The sequence below is a fragment of the Hemitrygon akajei genome, chromosome 3 (assembly GCF_048418815.1).
Source record: "Hemitrygon akajei chromosome 3, sHemAka1.3, whole genome shotgun sequence".
Taxonomy (NCBI): domain Eukaryota; kingdom Metazoa; phylum Chordata; class Chondrichthyes; order Myliobatiformes; family Dasyatidae; genus Hemitrygon; species Hemitrygon akajei.
Window position 1 is genome coordinate 85,606,575 of NC_133126.1, and position 16,596 is coordinate 85,623,170.

Sequence of the window (16,596 nt, forward strand, 5' to 3'; positions counted from 1 at the left end):
TTTCAAAAATAATGAATTGAAACTTGCTAAATATCAAAAAGATTATTATAAAGAGCAGTAAACAGTAAAAAAAATTAAATCAATATTTGGTGTGACCACCCTTTGCTTACAACTACAGCAATTCTCTTAGGTACACTGTCATACAGTTTTATAAAGAAAATCGACTTTTAGGCTGTTCCAAGCATTTTGGGGGACTTGCCACAGTTCTTCTGGAGACTTTGGCCGTCTCACTTGCTTCTGCATCTAGACAGACAGTCTCGATGATGTTGGGATCAGGACCCTGCGGAGACCATACCATTTGTTGCAGAACTCCTTGTTCTTCTTTTCACTGAAAGCAGTTCTTTATGAGCTTGGCCATGTGTTTGGGGTCATTGTCCTGCTGCAGAATGAAGTTCGGATTGATCAGACACCTCCCTGATTACATTGCCTGATGGATAAGAGTCTGTGTGTACTCAACAACGACAATTCCATTAACTTTGACTAGATCACCAACTCCATTTGCAGAAATGCAGCCTCAAACCTGCAGGGACCCTCCAATGTGCTGCACAATTGGTTGCAGACAGTCATCTGTGTAGCACTCCCCAGCCCTTTTACAACAACCTGCCTCCTGTTTGAACCAAAAACTTCAAATTTTGACTCGCCAGTCTAGAGCACTTGCTGCCATTGTTCAGCACCCTAGTCCTTGTGTTTTTGTGCGCAGGTGAGTCTCTTGGCTTTGTTTCTGCTTCAGAGGAATTGCTTTTTGACAGCAACTCTTCCAGAATGACCACTTGTGACAAGACTTTCCAGACTATTGAAGGGTCTACTTAAGTTCCAGTGATTTCTGTAGTTTAGAGTTGATAGCAATGCTGGACTTCGTCTAATTTAGAAGGGCCGTCATTTGATGCATCTCTCAACTGCTGCACTCAGTTTCCAAGTCTGACCGCTGCATTTCTGGTCCTTAGCCTTGTCCATTTGCTTTGTGCTTCTTCAGAAAAGCTTGGCAGCTTGAAAAAGCTTGAACGTCTTGTCTGTTGTGAAATTTCTATTTGGGAGAGAACTTGCTGATTCAGAATGACTACTTTGCGTATTGTTGCTATGCTCACTCTTGACATGATGTATTGATGATTGAAGATCAAACTGTCACATCTGCCACACCCTCACTTTTCAGTTTGGTTGTCCTTCGCTTAGCTTGATTCCTTTTACACCTGTTTTTGTTTCAGTTAATCAGTTTAGTTTATTCAACTCATTATGTCATTGATCATTAGCATCTTGTTTGTTATCTTTGTTTAATCATGCACTGGCCTATATACATACAAAATAATCAAGGTTTTATTTGAAAAGTGGCCTATTGCTGAATAGGTTACTTTCTTAGAAATAGAAAAAAATTCTGTAACATTTAATTTTTTTTTTGAAAATAAATGTTTGGAAATCTAAAATTTGCTCATTTCTACTGACACACTATTGCAGAAGACAAAAAATAAATGTGTAAAACAAAATTTATATAAAAATCTGGGGTGCCTAGGACTTTTACACAGGGGCTGATTTGCTGAGATGGTGAGAAATACAGAAGGAGTTCAGAGAGGGGAGGTTAGTTTTAATGATGTGCTGAGCTGTGTCCACAACTTTCTGCATTTTCTTGAAGTCGCAAGCAGAGCAGTTGCCATAAGACGTTCTGCATCCAGGTAGTGTTTCAGTGAACGAGTTATCAATTGGAACAGATTCCATAGAAAAAAATTGATAATTCATTAAGTTCAATTGAGTTAATTTATTAACTTGATTCCTTCATTGTAGGAAGTGAGAAATTTGGACCATTGGATCTAAAACCCTTAATCTGGGTCTATTATAAACAGTTTGCTAAAGATTAATTATAATTGTTCAACAGCTTCAAAATCATTCAGACTTACTGTCAGCAGGATTGTTCAAAGTAAATCTATTATCAAAATACATCTATGTCACCATATACTGTCCTGAGGTTAACTTTTTTTGTGGGCAATCGCAGTAAATACAAAGAAACGAGAATCAATGGAAAACTGCACAATAACAAAAGACAAACAACCAATGTGCAAGACAACAAATTGTGCAAATACAAAAAAAAATTGAGAACGTAAATTACTCAGTCCTATAATGTGAGTCCATAGGCTGTGGAATCAATTCAGTGTTTGAATGAGTGAAGCTCTCCACTCTGGTTCAGGAGCTTGATGGTTGAGGGGTAATAACTGATTATTACCCCTCAAGGGATTCTATATAAATGAATTTTGGACTTCCCTCCTTCAATAAGAGATGTGTACATAAATCTCAATGGTTCTGTTTCTTCTCTTCTATGTTTCTTAATGACAACCCAGTTGACTGATGGGTTATTGACTGCTCATCTTGCTGTGTTCCTTCTAGATCCTTCCAAATACCGATACAGTCCAGAACGATTAAAAAAGCCTATGTCCACCCACGAAGAACTATTGGGCTATCGTAAGGGCCGCAGACAATCTGGTAAGGTCAAGTCTGGGGCCTTTCATGCAAGAGGTACTGTAGGTAAAGAAACATTAAAGGGTCTAAAGCAGGGGTGCCCAACCTGGGGTCCATGGGCCCCTTGCTTAATAGTATTGATCCATGGACCTGTACTCATTGGAATTTAGAAATATGCAGGAGGTTCTCATTGGAACCTACCAAATGTTGAAAGGACTAGATAGGGTGGATGTGGAGAGGATGTTTCCTCTGGTGGAAGTATCCAGAACTAGAGGGCACACCCTTAAATTGATGGGCGACCCTTTAGAACAGAGGTAAGGAGGAATTTTTTTAGCTAGTGAGTAGTGAATCTGTAGAATGCTGTGCCACAGACTGCGGTGGAGGCCAAGTCCATGAGTATATTTAAAGCGGTTGATAGTTTCCTGATTGGTCAGGGCATCAAGGGGTATGGCAAGAAGGCAGGTGTATGGGATTGAGTGGGATCAGGGATCAGCCATGATGGAATGGTAGAGCAGGCTTGATGGGCTGAATGGCCTGACTCTGCTCCTGTGTCCTATGGTCTATAGCATAAAAAAAGACTGGAAACCCCTGATCTAAAAGAAGAGACAGAGAATCATCCAAGATTGCAATGAATGGCCAACCAGGTTTAAAGTGCCAGCTGATTCTGATTTTCTATGTTTCCTTGAGAAAGCAATCCTCTCTTTCATCCAATCCCATTTGCTCTTTCACCTCTGCTAGAGAACCATGGTTAACCTTGGCACAGGTGGTAGGAGGTTTTGGTTAAGTTCTGGTGGGGACTGAGCCTGATGAAATGACAGTGAGGATTGAGTATAGAACAGTGGGCCTGGGGATTGACCCTGGGATGGTGGAGAATGCCCTTACCAGATGCTCAGTTCACTATCATCCAGAAACATTGATAGAAAAGTCATATGGAACAATAGCGAATGGCCTCCTCCACCCAAGGGTGCCACTGAGAACACTCAGCACCGCAAGCACAGGTGTCCTTATAGCCCCACCATGAATCCAGTGGGGTGCTTTCCGCACCAGAAGACAGCGTAAGCGCAATGGGAGTGTTCCTACGCAGGTCTGGCAAACAGCTTGAAAAAGCAGCGAGTTTTTTGACAGGAGTTCTTGATTGGAGTACTGTGCAGATGCAACAAGAGCGTTCAGCACATCCGACAAAGATGTTCAACGGGAAACCCACTTTCTATAAAAGAGGGGTACTGCCTAACGGAGCGGTGAAAACTGCTCATCTTCTACTGAAATGTACTCCTTGAGCTGCTCCTCATACAGAGGGTGTTGTGGGCTTGATCTTTGAGCAATAAATGGACCAAAGGCAAAGGAGTGTTCGACAAGAGAAAAACACTAAAAGAAAGTATGGATGTCTCGAAGCCTACCATTGGTGTCTTTGTATCGACGTGATGCAGAAAGGCCATTTGGCTTATCAGAGTCCTCAGAGCAATCGTGTGTCCTCGCTTATTTCCCTGTAACCTATACTCTCTCGCATTCCCGTCACTCCACCCTTCCAGCTGATCCTTTTGCCACCCACCCATTTACACTGGGTGATGAAACTACATGCCTTGGGCTCTGGGAGAAAGCCAGTGCGCCAACAGAGAACCCACATGGTGAGGGAAAACACACAGTACTGTAGTAATTTTATGTATTGCACTGTACTGCTGCCGCAAAAAAAGAATAAATTTCATGACATTTGATATGGGTCTCCATTGTGGACTGAGAGTGGGAAGGGATCAGGGAGAGTGAAATCATGGTTGGGAAAAGGGAAAAGCGGGGAGGGGGGGTGGGAAGCACCAGAGAGACATTCTGTAATGATCAATAAACCAGTTGTTTGGAATCAAATGACCTTGCCTGCTGTCTCAGGGCTGGGTGTGTCTACACCCATGCCACCCACTGCCCTGGCACACCACCTCTGCCACCTGCGGAGCCTCACCATCACCACTCCCAGCATCCTTTGCTCCCACCAGATTTACAAACTCACTCTCCGCTCCACATCAACAAACACTGTACTGTGTAAAGGTCAGGCACCCTAGCTATATTCCCATGACTGTGTGGATTTCCTCCAGGTGTTCCAATTTCCTCCCACATGCAAAAGACATTCTGGTTTGTAGGTTAATTGGTCATTATAAACTGTCCCATGATTAAGCTAAGGTTAAAATCAGGGGATTACTGGGCTGTGTGGCTTGAAGGGCCTAATCCACACTGCATCTCAATAAATACAGGTGGCTGAGACTTTGCACAGTACTGAAACTTCCACACGTTTTCAGCAGCAAGAGGTCAACGACCATAGAGCTGGAGGTAACAGCAATATCTGCTGCATTACCGTGCTGCTGATGAAGAGAAGGCTTTGATGTGCAATGTTGATAGTCTGACAATGTGCCTTTATCCACTTACTTATTTGTTTCTTTTCCTCTCACAGAGCCAGCAAAACAGATCCTGAAGTCTCTGGTGCAGAGTGGTAAGTGAGAGAGTCCAGTGCACTGTAACTCTACTTGCCGTGTTCCACAGGTGTGTCTGAAAACACGTTGTTACTCCTGAATGACAACCTTAGCAGCATCCTTCATTTATGAAGCTTGTCATCCCCCATTCCCAAACTTCCCAGCCAGCTGGTGTGGGATCTGAAAGGGGTAGGGTTCACAGCCAAATCACTAGTTGTACAAGTTGCACACATGAGAATGTTCACTCTCTAAACCTGTTATGGAAGTGATGGTCAATTCATTAGAACAATTTGATCACTTGTCAACAAAATCTTAGTTTTCCATTAATCCCCGGCCCCAATGAATTGGTGGCTTTCAGTCATAGTTTATAAAAAGAAAGAGCAATCCCATTCACCATGATGTAGAACAGTGCCTGAATGGGATTGGTTTAATATTAATTTTTTGCCCTCTCTCACAGAGGAAGCAATTTCTTTCTTTATATAAACCTTTGATTAGCACAACACCTATTAATCTTCTGCAGTGAAAAGAGAACACCCCTAGTCTATGAAACTCGCCCTCCTAATTTTGTCCTTTTAGCCTTGAATACTTTTGTGTCTGAGCTGCTTGCCTCCACTGATCCCAGCCCTTCCCACCCCACACCAGTTCTCCAAGGTTGCATAAACATCAAATGATATCTGAACCAGAAAATGTTATTTTTACTCAGCAAGTCAGGCAGCATCTGTGGAGAGAAATGGTGTGAATGTTTGCCATGGATGTCTTTCATCAGAACTCTGACAAAGGCATCAGTTGCAGCTGTCTATCACACGGGTTGACCTTGCGCCTTTTCCAGTAGGAAAGCCTTCTGTTTGTATTGCATCTGTTGCAATGTCAGGGGTGCTTCAAACTAAGGAAGAGCCACTGAAGTGTAATCATTCAGAAAAAGGCAGCCAATTTGTGTACGTCAGGGTGCCAAGGTGATGACCAGACGATATTTTATCAAAAGATGCCTGCTGGTGGGCTACTATTGCTGTGCACCTTGGAGAACTTCCCTAGCTTTCAACATGTTGATATTGGATCATCCTCACAGGGCAGACAGTGCTCTGGTCTATCCAAAAGTTTAATGTCTTAGCCAAAGAGCAGTGTCACAACAGTGAAACAATCCTTTAAGGTGTTGCACTGAAGAGGCAGCTTGGATTACACATTTACATCCTTCCAGAGAAATTTGAACCCAAAATCTTCTAGTGGGAGACACTAAGCCACACCCGTTAGTTTAAGCATCTCCGCTCCTGTTTTTCTGTCCTATGTTCCTGCATCTTCTATTTTAATTTTGAGTTAACAAGCTAGTGAGCTTTGGTGAAAGGTCCATCATCAAAGATCCTCCTGGTCTGTATTCCCTAATTGGTCTTTGGGTAGTAGCTTTCATCGGCTGTCTGGCTCAGTGCTTGGCGCTGTTGGCTCTGAGTCAAAAAGTTATAAGCTCAGGTTTAAAGACCCAAGCACAAGTCCACGATGATACTACAGTGCTTATGTAGTGTGGCACTGGGAGAGGTTGCATCTCCAGGGTGAGATGTTACACCAACTTCCTCTCAGACAGATGTAAAAAGAACCAGTATCTTGTTTCACAACCACAACCGAGTTCTCGCTGGTGCTTTGGCCAATACGTATTTTTTTGGTGATCATCGCCTGAAAACTTCTGATTCGGTTTGTGGGCTTTGCAGTTTGCAGATTTCCTGTGAACAAGTTTCTGAATGTGACCATAAAGCACTTCTTGGCAACTAATTGTTTACCCCCACACCTCACCACCATTACAAGGCACCAAGGGGACTGCCTAGCCGACAAGGTAGTGGTTCCTCACAAACTGGACCTTGAGTCTGCTGTTGCCCGTTCGCTTCTCAATTTCAGTCACAATTAAATTAAATTTATGATTATGTAAGCTGTAATGTCTAACCTTCTCTCTCCTTTTTTCCATTTCCCCACACTCCTTTTGTTCCTCACGGTGATCTGCCCTTGAACAGTTTCTCTAAAGGTAAGAGCAGTGCTTTCTTCTCCTTTCAGCAAGATGCTATTGTTATTTTTTACTTAGCTTAAATGTCAGTGCCAATTAGTCATTCTTGTAATAATTGAAGCCTTCAGTGTTTGTCTTGTGTAGGAGTTGACTGGTTCATGGGCCCCTGGGCTGCCTTCCATACATCAGGTCAAGATGGGGGCGGTGGGGTGTCTTGGAGAGAAGGGACTGTTTGACTGTGCAGTGTGTCATGTGTCTTCATGTATACGCAGACCTTATGTGAACGTTGATTTACTCTTCCACCTCAAGTGGGGATGCCGAAGAGAACTCTAGTAGCTATACTGCTCTCTGACTCTGCGATCATGCGATCTCTGACTCTTATGAGCTTAGAGCATGGAGTTAGTAACAACCTGTACTGCAATATCTTGCTGTTGGAGCCGAGGGGTTTAGTCCGAAACAACATCCCATAATTGGGACATCTGGAAAAACTCTCCTTATGTATTGATCTGCAGCCTCTCTTGGATTTTTCCTCTTTTCCACCCATCCCCGTACTCCCTCTTACAAGGGGAAGCAGGTTCTCTCACTTGTTGACTTTCAGAGAATGGGTTGCAACTTGGATCTAAACCTCATCTCTTTTCACTCTGTTTACACTAGCAGAGAGCTCCACCTTGCTGACTGACCAACACAAACTTTTCTTTTAAGATGATAGCCCCCCTTCGTCATTTGGAATTCATGACATAAATAAGGTTGTAATGAACAATTTATCTAGTGTACTCATCTGACCTAGCATTGTGATCACGTTGACAAAACTAGTGTCAAATTCTTTTAGGACCATAAGATGTAGGAGCAGAATTAGGTCATTCGACCCATCAAGTCTGCTCTGTCATTTCATCATGGCTGATCCATTTCCCTCTCAACCCCATTCTTCTTCTGCCTTCTCCTTGTAACCATTCATGCCGTAACTAATCAAGAACTTGTCACCTCCATAATAAATACACCCAATGACCTGGCCTCCACAGCTGTCTGTGGTCATGAGTTCAACAGATTCACCACCTTCTGGCTTTAAAAAATATCTTCTTCATATCTGTTCTAAATGGACATCTGTCTATTTTGAGGCTGTGCCCTTCTGATCCTAGACATCCCCACTGTAGGAAACATCCTCTCCACATCCACTCTATCTAGCTTTTGAACATTCGATAAGTTTCAATGAGATTCCCATTTCCCACATTCTCCCCCCCCCCCCACCATAGATCTGGACGAACAATATGGCTGTTGTCTTGGCTGCCCTGCTCACTGCAGTTGTGATCTCACTCCCCAGCTCCTGACAACAGACGGCTATCCTTGCCCAAGCTGACAAATGTGAGTGAGGTTGGTGTTTCACAGTATTAGAAGCCTCCTTGCTGGCCGAATGAATGGTTGATTATTGTGGGCATTTGAGGGCGTCTTGTGTTATTCTTGCTATATATCCATTGGTTCCTTCAGGCACACAGTAAGAACACGAGAGCAGTGGCTGGGTACCTCTCTGTCCATTATCAGGCACTCACAAGCCTAACCTCATCCTCTGAACAGGTTGGGAGAAATCCAGGGCCTACATGTGTTGGGCCCCATGGACATCCTAAGTGGATGGGACCAAAAGTACTCTAGGACGGTGTTGGTATTAGGCATCAGTGGCCAATCTAATGGTTAGCATTGTCCTGGAAATGAGACTGAACATTAGAGTCAGATGAATATATTCTAAAAATGAGAAATAATAGGGCACAATGCTTAATAGTGTATTTGAAGGAAGGTGTCTGCTTTCTTGCTGTGCCACCTATCGTATGTATTTAAGGTGATAGGTTGATAGGTCCCTGATGAGTAAAGGGGTTAAGAGTTCTGGGGAAAGAAATCAGCCATAATTGAATGATGGAGCATATTTAGTGGGTCAAATGGACTAATTCTGCTTCTCTAATCTTATGGTCCTATGGCCGAGTAAAGGTATCCAGGAAAGGTGTGAGCACCCCAAGAAGAGCCCACGTTAATTTGCAGGCCCACCAGCCCCATTCTTTCTTTCTTTCTCTCTCAATCTTTTTTATTAAGTTTTGAATAGATAAACATAACAATGATAATGATGCAAAGAGATTGGGCATACATATTCAATAACGTATACAGAAGTAGACTACGAGTAACATGTGTAATCTAAGCCTCCCAATCTCTTTAATAACTGAACATGTAAAAGATTCAAACAAAATTTTATACAGAGGAAAAGTCTCCCTAAATTTAAAAAAAAAACAAAATAAAAACAAAACAAAACAAAAATTGGGCTGCCATGTTTCATTGGTTAAAATCATTATTTGTCATTAACTCCGCTCCTCTATACACGAACAAAAAGTTATTGAGAAGGATTCGGAAAAAGTCAGCTTACATCATATGAAAATGTTGAATAAATGGCCTCCAAGTTTCTTCAAATTTAACCGAAGGGTCGATAGTGCCACTCCTAATTTTTTCTAAGTTTAAACATGGGAAAACCATTGAAATGTAGTAGGGGGATTAGAATCTTTCTATTTAAATAAAATGGATCTTCTGGCTATTAATGTAACAAATACAATCAAACAGCAAGCTGAAGGGGATAATTGACTAGAGTCCATCACTGGTAATCCAAAAATAGCAGTAATAGGATGAGGTTGTAAATCAATATGCAAAACTGCTGAAATAATATCAAAACTGTCTTTCCAATATTTTTCCAAAAGAGGGCAAGACCAGAGCATATGTATCAAGGAAGCTACCTCAGAAATACATCTGTCACAGACAGGATTTATATGGCAATTAAAACTAGCTAACTTATCTTTTGACATATGGGCCCTATGAACCACCTTAAATTGTATCAAAGTGTGTTTGACACACATTGAAGAAGTGTTAACTGGTTGGAGAATTTTCTCCCATTTCTCTATAGGTAAAGATACCTGAAGTTCTCTTTCCCATTCATTCTTAATTTTATCAGATGTACCTAGACGTATTTTCATAATCAGATCATAAATAATTGCTATCAAACTCTTCTGATAGGGGTTGAAACCTAAAAAATTTTCTGTAATTTCAGTTTGTTGTGATAACAGAAAACACCAGCCCCATTCAAATGAGACATCTTCTCAGTTGTCCTCAGACTCGGCATTAGTACCGGAGGCCTATAGTCAGGGGAGGTTTGAGGAACTATAAACCAAAATATGATCGTGCATGAAATAGTTACTAGACTGCAAGACCAACAGTGAGTCTTCCAGAAGCGTGTTGGATTTCCTAATAATTTCTCCAACCTTGTTGCAACTATGTAGCAAATGTACACACTGAAAAGTTCCCACCGCTGTCTGTAATGAGTTAGTACATTCTCCCCATGACTCTTGGGTTTCCTCCAGGTGATCTGGTTTCCTCCCACTGTCCAAAACATACAGGTTGGTGGGTTAATTGTAAATTGTCCTGTGATTAGGCTAGGGTTAAGTCAGGGGATTGCTGGGCAGCGAGGCTGGAATGGCCTATTCCTTGCTGTATCGCAATAAATAAATAAAAATTAATAAGCCAATCTCTTCAGAAATAACATTGATAATGTAGGATTAAAATGAGCTAGGATTTCAACTTGCTTGTAAATGATGTTTTAATTCAAGTCATCACTTTTTATTGTCATTTCGACCATAACTGCTGGTACAGTGTATAGTAAAAATGAGACAACGTTTTTCAGGGCCATGGTGCTACATGAAACAATACGAAAACTACCTAATTCAGCCACTTCCTAAAATTTAAAATGCACCCTTTTATATGAAGCTGACAGGTTCCAGAATTTATGTCTGTAGAATTGGAAGGAAGCTAGATAGAACAGATGACATTGCTTGGCATGTATTTCAGATGACTGCTGGATACAGTTCATCTGTTGTAGACTGATTCCAAATATACTGTCATGTGCTTGCTCCTCAGAAGCCTGTCACTAGCTGTTCCATCAGTTCTCAACCCAGACTGCTGGATATACAAGTCAATGTGCTGAAATGGATACCATGGCAGAGGCTAGTACATTAGCACAGGGGATATGAGAAGATTGCAAGATGATGGCGCTTGTTTTCTGATTCTTGTCACATTTATAGATTAGTATACTAATACTTGCATTTATGATCAGTTTTGGGTAATAGTTTAGGACTCTGGTGAGAATACTTTGGCTCATCACGAAAACAGGATCTTTCATTTGAACCTGAGAGGTACTTAAGAGCTTGAGTTGCCAGATAAAATGATGCAACTAAAGTGGTTTGGTAGGCCAGTTAGTTTCTGTCATTTTGATATGGAATTGTTATCCCACTGAGGATGGATAGGGTAAAGAAGGTATTTGTACTCAAGATGGCGGTCGGTTATTGTTCATTTAGGGTCTTTAAGGATGGTCAATCAATTGTGCCCTTGGTAGCATTGCCCAGATCTTGAAAAGTGATTAAATGTGAACAAATAAAAGGATGTGACTTTTGCATCATTCCAAATACTTCAAACTAAAGAAGTACTGTTGAAGCATGCTAACGTAAGAGATGTAATTATTGCTGAATCATCTCTGCTATCAAAATTATTGATGAATAAATATTGTCCAGGATACTGGTGAGAATCTTTCAACTAATCTCCCAAGCAGGATCATTTATTTCTGCCTGAGAGATAGATAGGGGGCTTGGTTTGTCAGGTTAATTCAGCATTCTCTCAAAACCACACTGGAATAGCCACTTCGACTGTGCCCTCAGACTTCATGAATTGGACGTGAACCCACAGTCTCTAGCGTCAGGGACAAGTTACAACGATGGCATATGGGGTCAGCGAATGACCATTTGTCTGGTTTTGGTGCTCAGTCTTGCACTAATGGAATTAAAAGCATCAGGCATGTTTAAGAACCCAAGTTCAAACTGGTGCAACTGCCCCAGGTAATAATCTTATCAGTACTATCTGCTTTTGACTTGGAGCAACTAGAATCTACATTTACAGATGAGCATAGTGTGGGAATACTTTATGTTACACCAGGAATCGTAAATATCAGGTTAATCTTTACCAGTGATTACCTACAATGATGACTATATTGAAAGGAGATGGAATGTCTCCAAGTTAAAGTCTCAGTGTGTGTTTTTAACTAAATCAATTTGACCCCTTCAAACAGCACGCAGGCAGCGATGGCGAGCTCCTGGGCAATAAAGACTCCATGAACTCACTGGCAGTTGTCAGTGCTCTGGGGTCTAGCACAAGCGAGCCCGAAAGCGAGAGGCATGACAATGATGATGACCTAGCCCACAGCAAGGACTCACTGAACCTCCTGAATGCAAGTGGCTCGGACGAACTGGCCAGAGGTACTGAGCTTGCCTTAGAAGACATGGATCCAGAAGAGGAGTTGATGATAGAGGGCGACCAGGTAGCCGACTTTGCCAGCTCATTGCTGGCTGCCATCTCCTGCTGGCACTATAGAGCCAGGGCTTTGCTTTCTGCTAAGTTCTCCACGGTGAGCGCCTCTGTTTCTGTCTTTCTCTCTCTCTGCTGTCCCGCATGGAAAAAGCCATGGCTGACTGCGCCGCTGTTTTGAACCAGCTCAAAATGACTACACCACTAACTTCTTAACCCTGCTGCTTGTGTTTGCCTCCGCTATTCCCAGCATGCTCCAGGGATGATTACTACGACGAGGAATTCATTGGATAATTCAGCAGGTTTGCATGTCACTATCTATGTATCTAGATCAATAAGCAACCCGAATGTCAAGCCAAGAGACCATTAACCCATGGTTAATGCAGGTAGAAGCTGATGCAGGTGACAGTTACTGTGTTGACCACTGCTGATTAATTGAATAATTGAACTTAATTCAAATCAACCACAATCAACTGGATGATTGAACTGGATGATTGAATCAACTGTTGGAGAGAAAAGGATGGTCAGAGTTTCAGGTCAAGATCATCTTCATTTGGCTGATGAAGTCTAGATGAATGGTCTTAACCCAAAACATGCCCTGACCATTTCCCTGCACAGAAGTTGCCTGACTCACTGAGTTCCTCTGGCACTGTGTGTGACTCCTGCATACTGGGTATCAGTTCAGGTTTTGAAACAGGGCATATTGGCCAAATGACTGGGAAGATTCTGTGACAGTGGTTCAAGCCAGCACTGAACCTGACAGTAGGTTGTTTGATGTTCATAAGATTTTTAAGTTAGTGAGTTTGGGCACTCTTGCACCAATAGCATATGGACTTGTCTCCATGGTGTAAATTAGACTGTAGATGGAAGCGGCTCCCAAAAATTGCACCGATTTACTTGAGGGAGGATGATGGTGGTTTCCATGGACAAGGAAAATGTCATGTGGTGCATTAAGTAAGCTGTTCTCATGAGTTAAGAGCTTAGAGCTATCTTTTGCACTGAATGTACCTGACTTTGGGGGAGGGGTGGTGGTGGAGTCGATCAAGTGGTCTAAAGAGAACTTCACCCAGCATTTAAGCTATTCTTTGCCAGACAGAGTTTGATGGGACAGTGTTGAGGGAGTTTGCTGTATATTTGATCTATCATGGACCTGACATGGAAGTTTTCAAAGGAACAGCTCTAAACAGGTTTTACTCTACAACTGTCTTGCAAAAGCTTTATGCTTGCCTAATATAACAGTCTGGAATGGGAATTCTGTGGAGTTACCAATTAGATGTTAAATAAATAAATTGGAAAGGATAATTTTTTTGACTATTTAAATGAACTCTTTGGTTGGTGACTCTGCACGGCCATGTGTTGGCCCCAAATTCTGGTGTAGCCCTGTTGATGAAGTTCTCCCCCTCACACCCCAACAATAAATCCTACCCCTACTGCACTATCAAAACTTTTCCCACCTCAACAGGCTGATCCTGGACACCAGAATATGACTCAAGTTGCCCCAATTTGGTGTCAAAGAAAGGGGATTCTGCATAGGTGAAGTGTAGGATGGAGATTGCTGGACCTTTATTTGGGTTTTATCATCAGTGTATAGACTGGATATGAAGCCAGGCTTTAGAGGTGGAAATCTGATGCCCGATCAACTGCACCACTGTAATTTCCAAATGGGAGTTTCAACAGTGAAACAACAGTTAATTTGATTGAATCAGTCCATGCCAACACTTATCCTAAAAAAACAGTGTACCAGTCTTAGAATTTTATCCACTTATCCAATGAAATCATCATTTTGCTTCATTGACATCCCAGTGTTGGTTCTGTATACCCTCTTGGTCCCTGTCCTGAACTTCACTGTTTAATATTGCATCAGTGGCTCCATTGTTAAAGCCTTGTCAGTAACACAGTTTTATTATATCAATCATGTACCATCCTTTCACAGACTTAATTTTATCATATCTTCTGCATTGTCTGATTTTTTTTGGTGGGGAGGGAGGTGAAAGAAGAGTTTTAATGAATATAAGCATAAAAATCTCTTAAAATAATCAGGGCAGGCAGTATCTGTGGAGGGAAACAGTTGATGTTTTAGGTTATAATAACTTTTCATTGGAAATATCAGGTCAATGACTTGAAATATTAACTTTACTTCTTTTTCCACAGATGCTGTCTGACATGCTGAGGGTTTCCAGCAATTTCTCTCTTTTATTTCAAGATTCCAGCATCTTCATTTTTCTTCTGCTCTTTCCTTCACAATGCTTTTCATGTCTTTATTATTGATCTACATTGTAGCCTCTTGATAGGTTTGACATCCTTCCTCTAGAAAGGAAAAGATGCATACTGCACAACACTCTTAAGTGATAGCTAATTGGGGATTTTAATCCTGCATGTGATTTTTTTAAAAACCCAAATGCATTTGCTTTAATGACCTTATCAGCTTGAGGTAATGCATTTGGCATCCTGTCAGCTTGAATCCCTCTGCCACAGCACTAAGATGTCTCCTATGCACAATATGTTCACTGCCACTGATTTCTTTTTACCGAATATATGACCGTGTATTTATTGCTGCTGAGCACCCACCTGCTGCAATTAAGCACACTCACCCATTGCAGCCTTCGAAGGAAGTAAGAAAAGCTATTTTGCTGATGTTTGTATGCTTCAACATGACTGGCCGAGGCTTTTGTCCAGGTCATTGGCTCGCGTGGTGAACAGAACTCTTGGTAATACCAACGCCTACCCCCCAACTACTCTGGAGAAACAATCCTAGCCTCCAAATACTTACTTTCTCCTTGCTAATCACCTTTTAATCTTGCTTGTTTTCTCCTTATTCTATAAACTTTGAGCTACACCACATGCTTTTGCAAAATCTTTTAAAATTAAATCATTTTGTACTGTACTACTCTGCTGTGGCTTTTTCTCACTATATACTGACTAGTTAGTATCTTACCTTATCACTCTTTTGCCTTTTGTTGTTCGTTCCCAATTTCCCTCGGGATCAATAAAGTACGTCTGTCTGTCTGTTTTTCTGTACACTTTGTACTTGGATCTCAAGCTTTGCTGTATTGCTTTAGTGATTCGGATTTTCTTAGTTTGTTCTACGTATTTTTATCATCTACTTTATTTAACACTAGCTCTTCGCCCCCTCCCCCCATTTTAGAGCCACCATCTCAACATTTCTCTCACTTAATTCTTGATTCCTTTGTCCTTTTTTTCTTACGCTTTCCTATCAATTCACTTGCTGATGGATCTTTTAAGTGATTGTGGATAAACAGAGTTAATGGTCAGCTGAAGAATCAAATAAGAGAGAGAAAAATGCATCTGAAGATGTCTTTCTCTAAGGGAAGTAAAATCAGACCAGGAAATAACCAGGAGCATAAACACTCGGAGAATAAGCGATTTTTACACCAGCCATGTTACTTTTAATGTTGCTGTAATCTTGTTCAATCATACATAATTCGCATGTTTGCTTCTAACTTGGTGCCGTTAATCTAACCTGTATTTAACAGAACAATCCGATTACTGGGTAGGCTCATCAGGGACACGAGTAGACTTGTGGAAAGGGATCTAGGGCTTGTGGAGATTGTGGACCTGTACTTGTGATTCTGATGCGTGCAGGGGGATGAGTGGAGTGAACTGCATCCTGCCTGCTTCGAGACAGTCCCCACCAATCACAGCCTGTTGCTCAACACTATGATGTCTTTTAGCAGGCTGAGAACTCTGCTGAGCTACCGGAAGCCAAAGGTTTCAAACGGCAGAACAGCCAGCCATCCGCAAATGCTGAGAAGCGACGTGTCCGGGAAGCCGATACCAGTGTGTCTGAAGAGGTACGTACAAGGGAAAACAAAGATTTGAGTTTGGAGTGCCCATTTGTTGTCCATTTCAAGTATTCCAAGGTGCTTTTCTCTTCATGTAATACTTCGAAGTGTCACTTTATCAACATGGCAAATGCAGTAGTTAATCTGAAGAACGCTCAGAAATTAGACCCTTTTGCATATGTTTCTTTGCTGTAACTTGTATATAAAATATTCCATCTGTTTTGAAGTGATTGCAACCTTTCCTTAGCAATTTTCTAATTATTAGCATTCTTGCCTTCTGATTTTTATGTTAGTTTCCTGTTCTAATTCACGTTTTCTTTCATTCCTTTCCACGCCTTGTGGAGCATTGGGCGGCAACCTTGCTGTTTCTTTTAGCATTTGTCTTTTTTAACAAGGTCAAGTTGCTAGCTTGACACTCATCCAGCATGGATGGAAAGCGTGCAAGGAGAGGCCAGATGCAAACCTGGGACCATTCGCCTGCAAGTCTGGTGACGATCCCACCAGCTGGCTTCTAATTTATATCCTTCATTTAATGCACCAA

The 16,596-nt window shown here is 41.7% G+C and overlaps 1 protein-coding gene across 1 annotated transcript in view; it reads left to right on the forward strand.

The window, feature by feature from the left end:
* LOC140724555 (pleckstrin homology domain-containing family G member 3-like) overlaps positions 1 to 16,596 on the forward strand; it is a 225,949-nt gene that overhangs the window by 196,414 nt on the left and 12,939 nt on the right. Inside the window, exons 14-20 of the mRNA XM_073038988.1 lie at positions 2,371 to 2,466; positions 4,877 to 4,915; positions 6,890 to 6,900; positions 7,024 to 7,033; positions 8,198 to 8,247; positions 12,017 to 12,352; positions 15,945 to 16,064. Coding sequence (XP_072895089.1) covers positions 2,371 to 2,466; positions 4,877 to 4,915; positions 6,890 to 6,900; positions 7,024 to 7,033; positions 8,198 to 8,247; positions 12,017 to 12,352; positions 15,945 to 16,064 — 662 coding nt within the window. The remainder of the gene's footprint in view (positions 1 to 2,370; positions 2,467 to 4,876; positions 4,916 to 6,889; positions 6,901 to 7,023; positions 7,034 to 8,197; positions 8,248 to 12,016; positions 12,353 to 15,944; positions 16,065 to 16,596) is intronic.